At 35.5% G+C, this 21243-nt stretch overlaps 1 protein-coding gene across 3 annotated transcripts; it reads right to left on the bottom strand.

Moving 5' to 3' along the window:
* Positions 1-5438: 5438 nt before the first annotated feature.
* LOC132285616 (abscisic acid 8'-hydroxylase 3) lies at positions 5439-19783 on the bottom strand. Of its 3 annotated transcripts, XM_059787805.1 has the most exons (10): positions 14721-14915; positions 14355-14624; positions 13678-14002; positions 13274-13423; positions 7196-7447; positions 6935-7021; positions 6692-6770; positions 6373-6479; positions 6147-6265; positions 5457-6060 (listed from the first exon to the last, which is right to left on the bottom strand). In XM_059787805.1, the coding sequence occupies exons 2-10, from the start codon at positions 14597-14599 to the stop codon at positions 5967-5969; spliced, it is 1458 nt and encodes a 485-aa protein (XP_059643788.1). In that variant the 5' UTR covers positions 14600-14624; positions 14721-14915; the 3' UTR covers positions 5457-5966. The 3 variants fall into 3 exon arrangements, with proteins under 3 accessions (XP_059643789.1, XP_059643788.1, XP_059643787.1); XM_059787806.1 differs by lacking the exons at positions 13274-13423; positions 13678-14002; positions 14355-14624; positions 14721-14915 and adding exons at positions 18155-18304; positions 18756-19077; positions 19415-19783 and having other exon boundaries at positions 5439-6060; XM_059787804.1 differs by having other exon boundaries at positions 14355-14915.
* Between the last annotated feature and the right edge of the window lie 1460 nt (positions 19784-21243).

A 21243-nucleotide genomic window follows, 5' to 3' on the forward strand; every position in this document is an offset into this window, starting at 1 on the left:
TAATGGGACTATAATTTTTTTTTAGTACAAAATTGTTGATGGACATTTGTCATTATTGGGTCTTGGTGCATTGGTGGGGATTGTTTGGAGGGATCTGATGTGTTCACACTTGTAAAGGGCAAAAAATAAACTTGACCCTATTGGGTGGACAAATTAAATAAGAGAAAAAACTTTAATGCTCCATGGCAGTGGTGACATGGTATTATTAAAATAGCAAAATAATTTAAAGATAAAATATTTTAATTTATTTATCAAAGTGAATTAATTAAGATCATGTCAAAATGAATTAAAGTAGGAAAATGATTTAAAGGTAGAATATTTTAGTTTATTTGTCAAATTAAATTAATTAAGACCATATCAAAATAAATTAAAGTAGGAAAATGATTTAAAGACAGAATACTTTAGTTTATTTGTCAAAGTGAATTAATTAAAACTATAGTAACTGATCGGTAAGTGAAAGTACAGGTCCACTACAAATTATCAATGACTTAATAATAAAGTAATATATTTTATATATATGTTGATAAGGTATGATTAGTAAACGTTATTGATGATGTGGTACTCTGGATGAAAAAAATTATATTTTGGGTGAAGGGGGAGGGATGTGTCTTCCCATGACCAATTTGTCCCCAAAAAAATCCAATGAACAAGAGTTTGACTATCCCAGCTAGCCCACCAAAACTGCGCCAAAATTTTGTGAAAGGATTTACACAACTTTTTCGTGGGGGAAAATTTGTCATAGCATCAACGCAAAACAGTCAAAACACCCTTCCTACTCATTCTCTTCACAAACGTCCCCATCCAATTATCCAAACTCTTCTTTATCAACCAAAGAATGCCCATATCATGTCTCAACCCTGCCAAACTACAACATATCCCTTTCACCAATGTCACCAACCTTACCACTATCCCCATAAATGTTTTTTTTTTTAATAATTAATTTCTCTCTCTCTCTCTCTCTCTCTCTCTCTCTCTCTCTCTCTCTCTCTCTCTCTATATATATATATATATATATATATATATATATATATATTTTTTTTCTTTCTTTTACTCCTCCTCCTCGTCTTCTAATTCCCTTTTTAAAAAAACTTATATTCCTCTTCTTCAATTAAATTCAACATTTTTTTTTCTTCAAATTTCTCTCATATATATATATTTTTTTCTTTTTATTCTCTTCTTCCTCTCCTTTTATTTTTGTTTTCTCTTTTTAAAATTTTATTCCTCTTGAACTGACGCAGGTGAATAGAAGGGAAGATGAAGAATATAGAATAAGAAGACGCAACCAAAAGAAGGAGTTGGACAAACAATAACTAAATTTTATAATATCATTATCAAAATATAATTCAAGTTCAAGTTACATTTTCATCTTCAATCAAACACACACACATATATATGGGTACAAATGCAAAAAAAAAAGTATAAATTTAAAATTTTATGAAATTTTTTATTATTGCATTTTTCATAATTTCAGTGGGGACAATTTCAAAATTTTATGGGTACAAACACAAAGAAGTATAAATTTAAAAATGTAAAATGCAATAATAAATATTAGTAATTGAAATAAGTCTTCATCTTCTACTTCTGTCTATAGCTCCCAACTTTTAAAACAAGTCACAAAGTTGACAACTTTAAATTAACCAACTTACTAGATACACAATACAAAATATTATAAATATTAGTAATTGAAATTTTAAGTTTTTAATTGCAAGCCAATTCTCAAAGACAACTTTTGATCTTCTAATTAGTCACTTAAGCACCCACATGGCGTTGATGTGGCTGCCATGTTGGCACTACATCATCTTGAAGTGAAAAATAACTCATTCACAAGTTTGAAACAAATTGTCATAATCGATAAAAAAATTCGAGCACAACATTTGATTCCTTCTTTCTTCTTTTTTGAACTCGAATCGATTATACACAATAATCTTCTTTTCTAATACAGAATACAATTGCATAATAAACATGAACTTTGTTTAGATTTCCTTTGTAGTTTGAATTAATTAAAAATAATGTAAGTTCCTCTTTTGGGGGTCATTTTTTTTATTTATTTTTAAGTGAATGCCTAAAAATGCCTACTATGGGTCTGACCCTCTTTTACTGAGGACAGAAGAAATTATACCACATGACTTAATCATTATCTAAAATGATACAACTTGGGGACATGAGTAATTTTATGCAGTGAAATCTTGCATCATTAGAATTTCTAAGTGTTAAAAGCTAATTTTTATTTACGTTTGGGATGTTTTATATATATAAAATAATTAATTAATTAATTAGGAAGGTCTATAGGTCCCTCCCATTGTCATGCTTTAATTGTGTCGCATTTGTAGATAAAGTTGAAGTTGATGAGCCTAATGAACTTTGGCGGTAACGGGTGATGGTGACCCGTATGGAATTATAGTCCGGACAAGTGCAAACACGCTGAAGTGGCGAGTGTTGGGCCTTCACCAGAGCCAGAGGAAACAAGCTCAAGAAAAAGAAGCCCGACCAGAAGGCCCAGATCTAGATTCACAATCCACATACTTGGCCCAATGAATTCTATCACTTCGCCTGTTCGGAAGAGCCCAACCTGCATCTGCCCATTAATAATTTCACAATACTTTAGAAACACAAATTAATTAGGAAAAACTACTTAGGTGAATTATGAGTACTAAATAATAAATTGGTCTATTTTAAAAACTTATTTTGTATTTTAATTGAATTAAATAAAATAATTACACGTACATTGATAATTATTGTTCACAACTAAAATATCATCTCAGCTTTTATTTTAAAATATTAAATTATCCTTCTTAAATTAAATAATTCATTCACTCAAAATTTTGTAGTAACCATTGTCATTTTTTAGCTACATCTCTTCACTATATTATAATCTTTAAGAGCTAAACAATTAAATTACCAACATGTGAAGCTCCGTGGAGTTGAATGAATCCATTTAGAACCTAAGCTCGATAATCACCAAAAAATAAAAAAATAAAATAAAAAAAGGAGGCTAAAAATGCTTGAATAAAGTTTCATAAATTATAACCAGATCTCGTGGTATTTCCTTTACTTTTTAAAGTGAATGATGAGTGTTCCAGTTTCCGAAAAAACAAAATGGATGTGCAAATTTCTTATCAATAACAAAAAAAAAAAAAAAAAATTTATAAATCATAAAGTGCGCAAGAAAAACAAGATTAGCTTATTATCTGTATATAGATTTCAATTTGATATTTTGACAAAGTAAAAGAAAAAATTCAAAACTTTATGCCTTGTTTTTCTTGATATCTCAAGATATGTCATTTAGCACTTTCTTCTTTAAGTTCTTTTTTCTTGCTGTTTGAATTTTCCATCGGTATAATAAATAAAAAATCATCTAACAACAAAGACAATAACATAAAAATTGAAATGTAAATGAAGAGAACGGTACCAAACCTATAAGGTCCTAAATTAATTTTTGTTTTAAAAATAATAATTTAATGTTTTAAAATAAGAGCTTTGAACCTAAATAATTATTATCAATGTATAAGTTTTTATAGTTAATTATCATTTTATGCTTTCAAATTATAAGAAGATGTTACAATAAAAGTTTGATGGGTATTTTGAATGTTAACAGTAATTATCAATGTATAAATTTTGTAATTAATTAAATTATATGTGTGATTGCCACACGATTTTTTGACTTAAATTTTATTGCTTTCATTTTCAATAATTACATGTACATTGATATTAGTGGAGTTTTACAATATATCTCATCCGCTCTAGAAATAAAAGAATAAGAACATGCTGCCGCCGGTGGAATAATGCATATTCCTGTTTAGCCGGAAAAAAAGCCCGTTGAAGCGTTTGCTGGGCGGATCAATCTCTCTCGGTATGTAGCATATTCATGAAAGAAACAAATAACAAACCACATTGTATTATCTCTCTCTATCTCTCTCTTTATTTATTTATTTATTTATTTCGCAAATAATAAGTAGTTTATGTATTTCTATATTCCCGTGTATTTGTGACAGATATACTCTGGTTTCTTCGACCCACCATCACTTTCACTCCTAGGCTAGCGAGCTCCCCTTCTCTCTCTAGTGTGAGATAGAACTCAAATTCGAACCGAAGGTGGCCTTCCTCTCTCTTACCACTTCCTTTAGAAAGTTCTATTTTGTTTGTGATCAATTGCACTGTGTTTGGAACCTTGGGATTTGATAGCAATTGGAATTTAAAAAGAATTTTAGTTGTTTGAAATGATGGAATTTGAAAAGGGAAAGGGATTTGATGGGATTCTAAAGGAAAATTGGCAAAGTGAAGAAATCCGTAGAAAAATGAAAGGATTTGATGAGATTTGGAATGCAATTACAATATTACTACGTATCATTTTATTAATTGTTTTCTTGTCTCTAATTTTAAAAATCTCCTTCACAACTACCACGTTTCTATATCCCAAATTGGTACAAAGATTATTTTATTTCAAATTCCTTTTTACAAATTCCAGCGTCTTCCAAACACTAAAATATAATTTTATTTAAGTACAATCCAATTCTTTTTCCATTTCCAATTTAGGGTTTTATGGAGAACTGGGGGATGAAGACAGATTACATAATGTTTAGTAATTGAATTTAAGCGTATACTAAAAAATAAAAATAAAAATAAATAAAATAAAATAAAAAAATTGAAATTGAAATAGAAAATAACCTGGGATTGACAAATTAGAAGATTGAGAAGACCCAGTTTAAATTTGGTGAAAGAACTTGACCCAGGTGAAGAAAACTGATTGAAATGGTTGAATCCTTGATGGGTTTTTTATTTTTATTTTTATTTTTATTATCATTTTATTTTTGAGAGAAAGACCCAGTTAGATTGTGCTTATGGCTGAGAATAGGTGTAGGATTTTTGTACATATAATATATTCATGTTACCATGGAACTGTGGAAGTCCCCTTCATGAATACAACTGACATTTGATATATATATATATATATATATATATATATATATATATTCATGGTCACCATGGAAGTACCCTTGAAATGGATATGTGGAAGTACTCTTGGTGTATATACATTTGATATATATAGTTATGTACACATGAACGTATGCATACAGTGAATGTGTATGTATGCAATTGTAGGGTGAGACCCAATTCTATTTAAAAAGAGGGGGAGTTTAGAGAGATAGTGTTTTAGATAAAGAGGGCAGTAAAAGAGAAAATTAAGTGTTAGTAAAAGGGTAAAAGTGTCTTCACATACATTTCAAGGGTAGAATAGACATTTTTAGCTTGATAGAGTAATGACATTTGTGTTGGATACCTTTGGCTAAATGGAGATTGACGGCAAGGGTCAATTTGTTACAAATGTGTTAATTGAAGGGAAGGCAAGTGATTTTTCAAAATATAGGGGAGCATTCTGTAATTTACCCTATCAAGAGGTTAGTGTAATTTGTCCTAAATGAATATGTATTTGCTAGAAGTACATGTGATAATTTAGGAGAGTCTTTTGTTTTCTACTCTAATTTTTCCGTCCCTAAATTTAATAATGAGACTTGAAAGAATAGTAACCAATTCTGCTAAATCTTGCACTTATACTATACAATCCAAGCTTAATTAAAGTGCAAAAAACTCTGTAAATTCACTACTAATATTGAGTCCAGTTTCTATTCCTTCAAGCATTCTAGTTAGGATAATATCTGTTTGGGGGTGATTCAGCCTAGACTTGGACACAAATCAGGTGGCCCCACCGCATGGGACCGGCCTAGCACCACTCTTCCAATTTATATTTTCCTGCAAGCTCGCACAATAGAAGCTCTTACAAACATATCTTCCATCACGTATTTCTACATCTCACTATGATTGCACACACAGCACAAGTCCTTCAATCACTATTCATCAAAGTAAAAAAGAACTCTCGACATCCTTCAAGCCTGGAGATCTCAGGCATTTTCTGACACCTTCATACAAAGAACAAAGAGCCAAATGTCTCAGCTCGCTTCTGTCTAAGTCTACAAGGCCGTTAAGGTTATTGGGCAGCCACTCCTCAACGTTGGTATATGACCTTTGTTATCTAGGGATGGATCAAGATCATCAACCTTCCACCTGCATGATGGAAATGGAAAGGAAGTTATTATTGGCAGCAGGAAGCAGTGTAAAAAATGAAATCATAGTAAAGGGCATTGACTCACTTGTATCCACTGCTCAGTCTATTTAAGAACACCAACAGTGCCACTTTTCCCATATTCATTCCCAAGCATGTCCTAGTTCCCAATCCAAAAGGAAAGTAACTGTATGGCTTTTGCATTTCCTGGTGACATGAAAAACATTTCACATTTTTATCATCATCTTATGACAAAAAAGTACTAGTAACAATCTTAGTGTGAAATATCCAAAGCAGAGTACAGAACTTATTACATCAAATCTTGAAGGGTTGAATTGCATAGGGTCCTTGTACAAAGCTGGATCATGATGTATGCGAGTTGCGTCTACGTTAACATGCCATCCCTTCTTTATCTCGAAACCTGCCATCACCACTTGCACAATATTGAACATTTTACTTGCTTGAAGAGAACAATGAGAGAGAAACTATTTTGATTATCATGTCTTGGTGTGCACAGAAATTCTGTATGGATTAGTCATAAATAAGATGGATATTTCTGTCTGAATCTTGTTCAATCTGTTTTCTCACTTTTTTTTTTTTAATTCAATTATATGAAACGGAGGTGAAACTTGCCTTCAATTATGCAGTCATTAAGTGCAACACGCGGAAACCACAATACGATATTTGACATTCTCAATGTCTCTTTGACAACCTAAAAATTGCATGGTAGTAGTATTCAACATTACTCATAGATGGGGCTTAAAATATCATGAACAAGAGGGTATACATATCTGTTTGATGTACAATCCAAATGTGAACAACATAAGCCAACAAAATCTTCATTGATATAGAACAAGTTGGTTTAGCTGTACTAACCTTTGAGCCATAGGACATGTTGTTAAGATCTTCAAGGGTAAGTAAGTATCCATCAGGCTTGTTTCTGAGTATTGCCAATTGCTCTTCCTGTAAGTACATCAAAATAAGAGCCCTTTTTTTTTCTTTTTTTCTTTTTTTTTTTTTTTTTGTATTAATAGGCTGAGCTGATAGTTTGGAGATCTTCTACTGGACCCTGTATGGTCAAGGGTCTCTAGGTTTGATAGAATCACTTAAGTGTTGGAAGTAGGCATAAATTCTCACCCTGAGCTTGTGTTGGGCTTCTTTGTTCTCATCCAAGAACTTGACACTCCACATCATTGCAGCTGCAGTGGTGGTATACCCAGCAATTATTAGTGTCAATAGATTATCCTTAATTTCCCAGTCATCAAGCTTTTCACTGGTTGTATATGAATCTCTCTGTAACATGGACTGCAAAAAATCTTCAGGAGACTCCTTTCCACTCCGTCGACTGGCAATCATCACTTCAAAAGTTTCCATGAGCCTTTTACGTGCCTGCTTAATTTGTTTCAGTTAGTAGCAAATAACTGTTAAGCTAAGGATGAATAAGATATTGTAATTGTATGTCACAAAATTAATGCTCATTTTGCAAAATATAATCCCCTTTTTTTGCTTTCCGTTTCTCTCATTTGTTTTTGTATTTAGTTTTTACAGTGAACAATGAGCAAGATGTTCTATGGTATCAGTAGAAATATATAAAAAGAAGAGAAATGAGAGAATTGCGTAAAGGCTTGAATGATATGAATTGCTCATTCACAGCTCTAGTATTTATAGATAAAATGAGTACATGCTCATATTACAAGAAAGGAAACTAAATCAAATCAAAATCAAATCACAACTTATTTTAAAGCATATTCTATAGCATATTCTATAGCATAGTCAAATCTCTGCTACTATGGTAAGTCATACCATAAATCGTGATATCATATATGCTAATATATCCATAGTCAAATCTCTGTTATTATGGTAAGTCATATCATAAATCATGGTATCATATATGCTAACACTCCTCCTCAAGTTGGTGCGTGGATATTTGAAACGTCCAACTTGGACAATGCATTCTCAAACACAATCTTGTTGACGCCCTTTGTAAGAATGTCTGCAAGCTACTGAGAGCTTGTGACGAATGGAGTGCAAATTTGACCAGAGGTGATCTTCTCTCGAATGAAGTGACAGTCCACCTCTATATGCTTAATCCTGTCATGCTGAATGGGATTTGCTGCTATGCTAATGGCTGACTTGTTGTCGCAGTAGAGTGAGAATGGAAGCGACACTGGAAGGCACAAGTCTATCATCAAGGTTTTCAGCCAAAGCAACTCACCTACCCCAAGAGCAATAGCCCTATACTCTGCCTTTGCATTAGATCGAGAAACAGCATCCTGCTTCTTACTGCGCCAAGTAACCAAGTTACCACAAATAGTGGAACAATAACCTGAAGTAGAACTCTTATCTGAAATTGATCCTTCATAATCAGCATATGTTCAAGCCTCAACACGTAAGTGACCATGATTGGCAAACAAAATACCATGGCCTGGACACCCTTTTAAGTAGCGAAAGATCCAAATAGCTGCATCAAAGTGGGGCACGAAGAGAGTGCATGAATTGACTCACGACACTTACGACATAAGCAATATCAGGTCGAGTCATGGATAAATAGATGAGCTTCCCCACAAGTCGTTGATATTGACCAATATCTGACAACAACTCCCCCTCAGAATCAGCGAACCAATGATTCTGCTCAATCGGAGTATCAGCAGGACAAGCGCCAAGCTGACCAGAAGCAAAAAGCAAGTCAAGAACATACTTGCTTTGAGAGATGAAAATGCCAGTCTTGGAGCGAGCCACCTCAATGCCCAAGAAGTACCGTAGGGGACCAAGATCCTTAATCTCAAACTGACGGCTAAGATAGCTCTTAACCTCATCAATTCTGGTAGTATCATCGCCGATAAGAACAATATCATCGATATACACAATGAGAGTAATTGTCTTACCGCCTGAATGACGTAAAAACAAGGTATGATCAGCTGCACTTTGATGGAAACCAAACTTGAGCATAGCAATGCCAAAGCGATCAAACCAAGCTCGAGGATACTGCTTGAGGCCATACAAAGAACGATGAAGACGACATACCATACCAGAATGAGCAGGAGAACGAAAGCCCGGAGGAGGAACCATGTACACCTCCTCCTACAAATCACCATTGAGAAAGGCATTCTAGCTGAAATAGAGGCCAAGATCGAATTACAACAACGGAAAATAATACACGAATGGTATTCATCTTGGCAACAGGGGCAAACGTCTCCTGATAATCTATGCCATAAGTTTGAGCATATCCCTTGGCAACCAATCGGGCCTTGTAACGAGCAACTGACCCATCTAGATTATGCTTAACTGTAAACACCCAACGACAACCCACAGCCTTTCATCTAATAGGAAGCGGAACCATGTCCCAAGTCTGATTTTTCTCAAGTGCTTGTAGTTCTTCTGTCATAGCATCACGCCATTGAGGTTGTGCTAGTGCATCTGTAACACTAGAAGGAACAAGAACCGAGGCAATAGAAACAAGAAAACTCCGATAGGAGGGTGAGAGAGCATAATCAGAAACAAAATTAGAAATAAGGTAAGTACAAGAACGTTTACCCTTTCGAAAAGCAATGGGGCGATCATCAAGCAAAACAATAGCTTGAGAAGGCGGAGCTGGTGCCAAAGGAACAGGCCAGTCGATCGTGGGAGAAGAAGCTTGTACCTGTTGTCTCCGATTATAAACCTGTGAAAATGGAACAATTCCCCCTGCTGGAGGGGTATAACGAGGAGGAATCATAGAAGAAACAGGTAATGGTAGAGGAGTTGAAGACAGAAGAAAGTGATCATCCATTATATTCAATAGGAACCATTCACTCTAAGAACCAACTGAACCACTATAGTATGGTGTATGCTCAAAGAAAGAAACATCCATGGATATAAACCGCCGACGACTATGAGGATGGTAACACCTATAACCTTTTTGAGAGTGAGAATAGCCCAAAAACACACACTTCAAAGCCTTAGGGTCAAGCTTTGTGCGAGTCTGCCCCAACTGCTGAACAAAGCACACACACCCGAAGACTCGTGGAGGAATCAAAAAAAGAGATGAATTGGGATGTAAGATTGAAAATGGGGCTGCAAAGTTAAAAATCCTATAAAGAGTCCTATTAATGATGTAAACAGCGGTAAGAACTGCATCTCCCCAAAATGACTGGGGAACATTCATGCCAATGCAGATTGCTCTGGCTAAGTCAAGGATGTGGCGATTCTTTCTCTCAGAACGACCATTCTGTTGAAGAGTTTTAACATTAGCCATCTGATGCTCAATCCTAAATTCTGTACATAACCGTTGTACCTCCCCATAAGTGTACTCTGTACCCTGGTCAGATTTGAATTTTTTAATGGTACGACCATATTGAGTCTGAACCATTGTCATAAAATTTTTAAAACTAGTGTATAACTCATTTTTTGTTTTCATAAGATAAACCCAAGTAACACGACTATGATTATCAATGAACAACACGAAATATCGAAATCCAAGACTAGAAGTAACTGGGCAAGGACCCCACACATCTGAATGAACAAGATCAAAAGGTGTTAAAGCAGATTTATTACTACTAGCAGAATAATTGGAACGAACATGTTTAGCCATATGACATGTTTCACAGGATAAATTTGACACTGCCACGTTACAAAATAAGGAAGGAAATAAATGTTTCAAATAACCAAAAGAAATTTGTCCTAAACGCATGTGCCAATGCATAAGCTGGGCTTTATTAGATGAAACACTATTAGAAAATGAAGCTGAATGCGCTTGAGGTGACAAAGAAACATCCAACAGGTATAAACCGTCCACTTCACGCCCACTGCCAATCGTCCGTTTCGACACCAGATCCTGAAAAATACAATGAGAGGGAAAGAACGTTACACTACAATTTAATTGTTTGGTAGCGCTACTAACAGAAATAAGATTTGTAGTCAACTTTGGAACATGAAGTGTATTTGACAAAGTTAATGAAGGAATAACTAATATGTGACACTTCCCAGCAGTGGAAGATGGAGAGCCATCCGCAAGGCAAACCTTGCGTTGGTTAGAGCAGATACTATAAGATTGGAAGAGTGAGGACATACCAGTCATATTGTCTGAAGCACCAGAATCAATGATCCATGGTATTGAAGATGTAGATACGCTATGTGCAGATACAACAGTACCTGAGTGGGCATAAGTGGAGGTTGGCTGAAATGATGCCTCCATTTGGTTGAAGAATTGCTTGAACTTGTCCAAATCAGCTTGAGTCTAGGTAACTGTGGCAGAAGATGTAGAGGCAGGGTTGTCAGGAGTTGACAACGAGACTGGTTGTGTAACAGAAGGTGCAGAGGATCGAGGCTGTTGTTTCTGTTGCGGTGGACGTCCATGTAAAGCATAACAACGAGATTTGATGTGACCAATTTTTTCGCAATGGTCACACCGTCCACGTTGTCGTCCCAGAGGAGGACCGGTGGTAGTGCTCTAAACTGACTAGGATGGTGAAGTTCTTGGAAGGTTGGGAACCTGAACTGCCATAGCAGAACAATCAACAGAAGCAACACCTAATGGATAAGTTCGGCGGCTCTCATCTAACAACACATAAGAGTATGCATCTTCAAGAATAAGGAATGAAGATAAGCCCAATAAATGAACATGAGCATACTCAAACTCATCGTTCAACCCGGCAAGAAACTGAAACACTCGATTCTTCTCCACAATTCCTGCATATAAAACTGCGTCATTTGGATCCTTCCAAGAGTGGAAGGAATCATAATATGACATCTCCTCCCAAATAGCACGAAACTCGGCGATGTAACCTAAAACTGTCAAGTCACCCTGAGAAATCCTGGTGATATCTCGCCCCAGCTGGAAAATTCGTGCATTATTCTGCCTCTGAGAATAAGTGCGTTGAATTGAATCCCAAATCTGCTTAGTAGTCTTCATAAACATATAGCCAATAGCTATGTTTGGTTGCATTGAATTGACTAGCCAAGACATAACCATAGCGTTATCTGCAAACCACTATGGATATGCCTTCTCTGACTCAACTGGCTCTTCATCAGAACCAGTAATATAGCCAATCTTGCCTTTTCCACCAATAATCATCTTGGCAGACTGTGCCCAAATCAAATAGTTGGAACCATCTAACTTCACTGTGGTGATTTAAAGTCCTAGATTTCTGATGAGTTGGTGGGAAAAATGGCACCACCACCCACAGTACTTGAGCCCAAAGAATTAACAGTTGAGGACCTTGAATATGCCATAATTTGTCACACGACAATAAAAAAAACACCAAAAATAATACAAATTCTGTTAATAAATCAAAGGATCTCCTCAGACCATAAACAATAACAATGTTTCCCCAGATCATTCCCGAAAAATCCAAATACATACCTTTTTTAAGGACCACTGTCCACTTACGTATAGCCAGACAACCTCCTTCTTAATATCCGGAACCTTTTTGTAGACTATTTTTTTTTTTACCCAAGCCCTTCTAGGTGTTGGAAACCAACTATCCCAATTTACCCAACCCTAGAAGAGTGAAAAAGAAATTGTAAAACTTAAAAATACATGTTTTCAATCACAAAACAGCAACATAGAAAAACATGTGTAGGCAACGTCACACAATGTCACAAACAGCCTAAGGTAGCTGTCGCACAAGTAGCAAGGCTGCTGAAAGGTGTAGAAAATGTGTTGGCTCTGATACCAAGTAAAAATATACAAAAAGAAGAGAAATGAGAGAATTGCGTAAAGACTTGAATGATATGAATTACTCATTCACAGCTTTAGTATTTATAGATAAAATGAGCACATGCTCATATTACAAGAAAGGAAACTAAATCAAATCAAAATCAAATCACAACTTATTCTAAAGCATATTCTATGGCATGTTCTATAGCATAGTCAAATCTCTGCTATTATGATAAGTCAAGCCATAAATCGTGGTATCATATATGCTAACATATGTATAGTCAAATCTCTGCTATTATGGTAAGTCATATCATAAATCGTGGTATCATATATGCTAACAGTATCTTTGTTCCAAACTGGCCAGTACACAATTGTCGTTCCCATTAAAAGATACTGGAAGAGGCAAATTAGATGCAGAGCAAACATTTGACATCATTTACACAAAGTGACTTGCCTCGGATTTGAATCCAGTCTGTATAGGTGCACCAAGTAATGGCCCCCAAAACAGTCAGACTTCTAATTCCAGGCCCTTTGAGTTGGCCTGGTCAAAGTCCTTGGACATGGAAAGCCAAACTTACCTTAATGCCTTTGTAGTATCTGGTGCCAGGAATCATGACAGGAAAGGATAACATGGCATCAGAAACATCGCTGCAGTCTCTCTCGAGCTGTCGTAGCAAGTAATGATCAGTGATGCTCATCAGCATGTCACACATTGCATCAAATGTTATCTACACAACAGAAATATACAATGAGGTTAGCAACCTGACTAATACTAATTTCTTAATTTTTAATAAATACTAATTTGTATATTTTTATTTATTATTATTATTTTCTATACCATGTGGCAGACCCTATTCATATGTAATAAAGGTAATGACGACGACAACAAAAACAACAAAACACACGATAATTAAAACATAATAAAAGACAAAAAGATAAAAACAGCAAACACCAAATGCGAGTGATAGAATCAGGTTCCTACCTTCATACTTACGTCGAGCATTGGAAAGCTTTTGCCACCTTCTTCTAATTTCTTCAGCCTTTCACAAAGCATGTGATCAAGCTTCTGAACAAACTTAGATAAAGAATTCATAGAGAATTGATCAGAGAGGATACGCCTAATCCTTTTATGACTCTCTTGAGGAGAGCATAGCAAGCTCTTCTTTCCTACAACATCTGCCATTGATTTCACATATCCTTTGTTGAATTGCACAAAGTCATTGGAAAATATTGCTTTTGCACCTTCAACACTTGGAACAAACACATGAATTTTGCCAAGTAGTCTTGTTTTGAACCACTCGCCATGCCTAATTAATCATCAAATCTATATTAGTTATTTAGCTTCCAGGAAGAACTAAACTTTTGTAAAAGTGCATAGCATATCAGCATTTATATTTACAGAAAGTGTCAAAGTGTATACAAATTTGATCCAAGTAAAAAAGAAAGGAATGATTAGAATCTAACAAAAATTTATCGAAAGTCTCATGCATGAATTCTAAATAGTTGAATAAAAAATTATATTTCAGCAAACTTCAATAGGGGGCTGCAGAAAGAATAGCATATCTAGGAAATGAAAATAAAATTAAGAATAAGAAAAATGAGAAGCTAAATATTTTTGTACTGTGACTAAATTGAATTAGGCAGAAGAGAAATACTAACCATAGTCGTCGGAGTCTCACAAACTCGTACGATCCTTTGGTACTATTAATGGCTGAGAAGAAAGAGAGAGTTTCACCAACAAAAGGTAAGCCTAGCCGGCCAGGGATGCTGCCTTTCTTACTTGCAACTCCTCTAAACATGTTTGAGATGAAAAATGTTACTCCTAAACAAAAAATTGCAGCAAAGATGATATCATAATAGTTCTGTACAAGGAAGAGAAACTCTTCTTCTGATAGAATCAACATCTTCAGCCTTCCTTGGAATTAAATCCTGGAGTCCAAGAAAAAAATAAGTTGAAGAGACTCGAATTATGGTTCAGCAGGTCGGAATCTTATATATGGATAGAAAGATGAGGCTTAACAGAACCTGCTTCAGAACATTGCTTTTGACTGCACCACTCAAGAACAATGCCAAGCCGCTCTAGCTTAATTACAAGATTTAATTTGGTATGTAAAGATGGTATCTATACTACATGTACTGCTAGGAAACAGTGAGTCGACTCTGAGTTTAGCTTAGTGTTAATTGTCACGTTGATTAAAGAAAGGGAGATATTTTAACGAATCTTTCAAATTTTGCATGATTACTGATATGGACTAAAGATTGTGTGATGTTTGATATGCCCTGCCACGAGATATCAAAAAGCTTTTCTCTGGATGATATTGTGAATGTAACATATATGCTTGGCGACTACATGTTGCAAATTCTATAGAATGTGTGATGATATTTAATCACAGGAGAAATAGATTATTAATGATTATATAGAAAGGCACCAATGAATGAACTATACTCTAGTTTTTTTTTTTAATTCTTATTTTTTGGTAATCATATCTGGCAAATATAAAAGGAAGGGACTAAGTCAATTTAAAAACAAGGTGTAATAGCACTTAGTTGTCATATTATTAGTAGTGCCCACATAAGATGCCCACTATGAAGAGGGCTTAGTGACAAACTGGAGTCTGTCCACTGATCATTATTGTGGCATGTAGATGTTCAAAAAGTACCCATTAAACTTGGTGTAGGGGGACAATGTTTTATAATATGATGCGACATGAATTAAACTTTTTTTTTTTTTTTTTTTTTTTGGCAAATTAGGGGGAGGAAAGACTTGAACACCCGTTCGGGGAGCTGGGTGCTCTGCCAACTAGGCCACCAGTAATGCGACATAAATTACTCCAATAGAAGAAGTCTAGATATGTGGAGAGAGTTTCCTTTTGTATGGTATGAACATATTGGAATATGGTTTTTGTACTTCTTTTGTATGTTAAATAATGATATATAGTTCAGTGCATATATGAATCCAGTTCATCACTTTTATCAAACAAGTTTTCGAATAATAATAAATTCAGATGCTTTCGAGGCCCACTACACACACATGATGTTTTGAGTGGATTGGCTAATCCGATTGCCTAACCCCACTCTTCCAATTAACTTTTTCCTGCAAGCTCATACATTAAAAACTCTTGCAAACATATATTACATCACATATTTCTAGATCTCATTATTAGCGCGCGCACAGCACAAACCCTTCAATGTCTCTATTTATCAAAGAAAAAAAAGAACTCTTGACACCCTTCAAGCCCTGAGATCTCAGGCATTTTTTGACAGTCATAAAAAAAATGCATACAGAGCAAAATGTCTCAACTTGCCTCTGTACAAGTCTCATTTGACATGGTCGTTAAGGTTATTGGGCAACCACTCCTCAACCTTGGTACATGTGTGTTGCTTTCCAGGGATGGATCTAGATCATCAACCTTCCACCTACATGATGGAAATAGAAATGAAGTTATTAGCAACAGGAACATTGGTAAAGAAGAAAAATGATACATCCCGGAGAATGCTGACCTGCCAACCGGGAGTTGTGCAAGCGGAGATGTGAATCCCATCACCATGACATCATGTGACGCCGTGGCGGGGCGCACAAAACCACTCACGTATTCCCTTCTCGGTATCTCCGAATTCGGACAATCTTGTTAAACAATGAAATCATGGTAAAGGGTATTGACTCACTTATATCCACTGCTCAGTCTGTGTAAGAACACCAACAATGACACTTTTCCCATATTCATTCCCAAGCATGTCCTAGGTCCTGATCCAAAAGGTATATAACTGTATGGCTTTTGCATTTCCTGGTGACATGAAATACATTATTCATTTATATCATCATCTTATAACAAACAAGTACTTGTAAGAATCATAGTGTAAAATATTCAAAGCAGAGTACAAAAGTTATTACATCAAATCTTGAAGGGTTGAATTCCATAGGGTCTTTATACAAAGCTGGATCATAGTGTATGCAAGTTGCGTCAACGTTAACATGCCATCCCTTCTTTATCTCGAAACCTGCTATCACCACATGTACAATATTTAACATTTTACTTTAATAGAACAATGAGAGGTACGAATTTGATTATCATGTTTGCGTGTGAGCAACAATTTAGTATGGATTAGACATAAATAAGAAGGATGTTTCTGTCTGATGCTTGTTCGATCTGTTTTTCTTTTTTCTTTCCTTTTTTTTCAATTATAAGAAACGGAGGTGAAACTTGCCTCCAATTTTGCAGTCATTAAGTGCAACACGCGGAAACCACAATAAGACATTTGACATTCTCAATGTTTCTTTGACAACCTAAAAAATGCAGGAGTTTAGTATTCAACATTACTCTCGTCTTAAATTGATGTGGGTAAAAGATAAAGAAACAAGTGAGCACACATATCTGTTTGATGTATAATCCAAAAGGGAACAACATTAGGCATCAAAATCTTCATTAATATAGAACAAGTTGGTTTAGCGGTGCTAACCTTTGAGCCATAGGACATGTTGTTAAGATCTTCAAGGGTAAGTAAGTATCCATCAGGCTTGTTTCTGAGTATTGCAAATTGCTCTTCCTGCAAGTACATCAAAATAAGTGTCTTTTATAACTTTAAACATTGATCTTTTGAGAAACTGAAATACGACAGAGGACGTTTATTTACTTTTATTTTTTATTTTTTTGTTTGTAATAGGCTGAGCTGATAGTTTGGAGATCTTCTACTAGGGACTATCTGATCAAGTGTGTGTACGTATGATAGAAGCACTTAAAATTGTTGGAAGTAGGCATAAATTCTCACCCTGAGCTTGTGTTGGGCTTCTTTGTTCTCATCCAAGAACTTGACACTCCACATCATAGCAGATGCAGTGGTGGTCTGCCCAGCAATTATTAGTGTCAATAGATTATCCTTAATCTCTAAGTCATCAAGTTTCTCGCTGGTTGGATATGAATCTCTCTGTAACATGGACTGCAAAAAATCTTCTGGAGACTCCTTTCCACTTCGTCGACTGGCAATCATTGCTTCAAAGGTTTCCATAAGCCTGTTACGTGCCTGCTTAATTTGTTTCAGTTAGTACCAAATGCTTCTAAAGTTATAGATGAATAAGATACTATAATTGCTTATCACAAAATGCTCAATTTGCAAAATATATTCCCATTTTTTTGCTTTCCATTTCATTCTGTTTGTTGTTTTGTTTTTGAATGTAGTTCTTACAGTGAGCACTGAGCAGGATCTACTATTGCAACTTTGACGGCAGCCGTTCCCATTAATGAGGATACTGGTAGAGGTAAATTATGACTTGCCTTGGACCCAAATCCATATTTTATTTTAGTGGGTTAGAGTTCTTTACAGGTGCACCAAGCAATGGCCCCCAAAGCTGACAGAGAAAGGATACCTTGATGTATACTAATTTCAGGCCCTTTATGTTGGCCTAGTCAAAGTCCTTGGACATGGAAACCTTGATGTATCTCTTGGACAGTAGTCAAGCTTACCTTAATGCCTTTGTAGTATCTGGTGCCGGGAATCATGATAGGAAAGGATAACATGGCTTCAGAAACATCGCTGCAGTCTCTCTCGAGCTGTTGTAGCAATGTTTGATCAGTGACGCTCATCAGCATCTCGCACATTGCATCAAATGTTATCTACGCAACAGAAATTTTCATTGAGGTTAGCAACCTGACTAATACTAATTTGTTTCCTATTTGTTTCTTTTTTTTACCCTGAACTGTGTGGCTGACCCCATCCATATGGGATAAAAGCATGGATGATGATTATGAATTTTTTTCCGAACCTATTGAAATTTCTTATCAGAATAACTTGCTTTACATGTCACATTGATACATTTGGGTTAATAGCACAGATATTATTTTGTTTTTTTTTTTTTCTTTCAGTTATAGATACATGTGTCAGAACCCTCTCCTCTCTCGACACACTTTTAGAAAATAGTTTTAGATGAGCCGTTGAAGTTCAATATCATATTTTCTATGTTAACACCAATATTGACAACAAAAGGCCAGGTATTGACAACATAATAGAAGACAAAAAGAATCAAAACCACAACACCAAATGCGAGTGATAGAATCAGGATCCTACCTTCATACTGAAATCTAGCACTGAAAAGCTTTTGCCACCTTGTAATTTCTTCAGCCTTTCACACAGCATGTGATCGAGTTTCTGAACAAACTTAGATAAAGAATTCATGGAGAAAGGATCAGAGATGAGACGCCTAATTCTTTTATGACTCTCTTGAGGAGTGCATAGCAAGCTCTTCTTTCCTACAACATCTGCCATTGACTTCACATATCCTTTGTTGAATTGCACAAAGTCATTAGATAATATTGCTTTTGCACCTTCAACACTCGGAACAAATACATGAATCTTGCCAAGTACTCTTGTTTTGAACCATTGGCCATGCCTAATTAATCAGAGTTAATTAGATTCCAGAAAAAAACTAAACTTCTGTACTCTAAAAGTGCCTAGCATATCGGCATTTATATTTACAGAAAGTGTCGAAGTGTATACAAATTTGATCCAGGTAAAAAAGACAGGAACGGTTAGAATCAGACAAAAACTTATTGAAATTTCTCGCGCATGAATTCTAATAGTTGAATCAAAAATTATATTTCAGCAAACTTCAAATTGCCTTGGACTCCTTTCTATGAAACAAAAATAAAATTATAAATAAGAAAAATGAGAATCTAAATATTTTTGTACTACAACTAAATAGAATAAAGCAGAAGAGAAATACTAACCATAGTCGTCGGAGTCTCACAAACTCATAACATCCTTTAGTACTGTTAATGGCTGAGAAGAAAGAGAAAGTTTCACCAACAAAAGGTAAGCCTAGCCGGCCAGGGATGCTGCCTTTCTTTCTTGCAGCTCCTCTAAACGCGTTTGAGACGAAAAATGCTACTCCTAAAGAAAAAATTGCAGCAAAGATAATATCATAATAGTTCTGTACAAAGTAGAGAAGCTCTTCTATTGATAGAATCAACATCTTCGGTTTTTCTTGGAATTAATCCTAGAGTCCAAGAAAAATATAAGTTGAAGAGACTCGAATGATGAGGCTTAACTGAAAATGCTTCAGACATAACATTGCCTTGGACTGTGGTATCTCAAGAAAGATGCCAAGCCTCTAATTTGAAAGATTCAATTTGGTAAAAGACAATATGATAAATTAAAAAATAAAATATTGGCTGTTTAATCAAAGCATGCTTAGGGATATATATATATATATATATATATGATACGTGTAGCCTTCCTAGGAAACAGTGAGTCAATTATGAATTTAGAGTTGATTTGTCACAATGATTAAAGAAAGGGATAATTTTACCTAATCTTTCAAATTAGGGAAATTATGGTTATGCCAAGCCTCTAGCTTCCAAGATTCAATTTGGTAAAAAGACAATATGCTAAATGCAGCCTGCACCGTTGTCTCAACCTCAACAATGATTAATCTTTCAAGTTTTGGATTATACCAGGGGATGCTTGACGATTTTGTTCCTTTGGAAATGCAATACAGAACAGTGATGAGTTAAAAGGCTTGGTCCATGATCAGTGTCTATATAGACCATGAAAACATAAAGTGAATGAATTGATCAAAATTTAAAGATCTACCACTTGTTTCTGTTTCAATTATGGACCTCTTGATGTTTACTAAGCTTAGCAAGTAGTCCATCATTTTTCTTTGCAGGTTTTGGAGCTGAAGACAGGGTGTTTGTCCCTAAAACTTTGCTGTAAAGTCTATATTGTTTGTGTGGGGGCACCTGTGTGCATGGAATAGCTTGCTGTAAAGTTTATTATATGTTTGTGTGCAGGTCTTTTTTCTAGTCCAATTCCTGTGTCTGTCACACTAGGTGAGGGTGGGTGGAGTGTGGGGGTGGAGACCCAGTGATTAATCATGCCAAGACCAATATCGAAGTGTTATGGTGTTAGAGAGATTCTGTCCCACATTAGATCCGAATGGAAAAGAAATTAGGTATATGCAGTCGGGTATGTAGCACTATCTAATAGTTTAAGGTTTTGAGAAATTTTGACTGTTTTGGGGACAGGTAGAGGGTAGGGTTCTCTTTCTTTTGCGTGGGTGACTAAGGATTTAAGTCTCCGCACAATAATGTACATTTAGGTTTAAACATTTTTTTTTTCCCAGAATATCAAGCAATTCTAAACTTAAAAAACCTATGCAAATTGTAGATATGTGAAGTATTTACAGTAGAGTGAGAGAGAGAGAGAGAGAGAAGAGTTTGGGCCAAAACATAAAAAGGCCCATAAAAAAAACAGAGACCGTATAGGCATGACATTTGCAAAAGATCAAGGCTCAATTCCTCAAATTTATTCACAGCCCCATAACTTATACCCAAGCCCTTGTGATCCAAAGCTAGTTGATTTAAAGGGCCCAACCTGGCTCGAGAGTCAAGATCTACACTTAACGAAAGGAGACCCGGGGGAACAGTATCCACAGGTATTCTAGTATATTAAATTCTACAATATTCCAGGTATTATACTCCTAAACCCTTTCAACTGTTAGATTATTCATCAGGTTAGTTTTACCGTTACATCCAACGCCGGAAATCGGAGTAAT

The sequence above is a fragment of the Cornus florida genome, unplaced genomic scaffold, assembly GCF_030987335.1.
Source record: "Cornus florida cultivar Cherokee Brave unplaced genomic scaffold, ASM3098733v1 CherokeeBrave_3.0.0_Hap2_Chr11, whole genome shotgun sequence".
NCBI lineage: Eukaryota > Viridiplantae > Streptophyta > Magnoliopsida > Cornales > Cornaceae > Cornus > Cornus florida.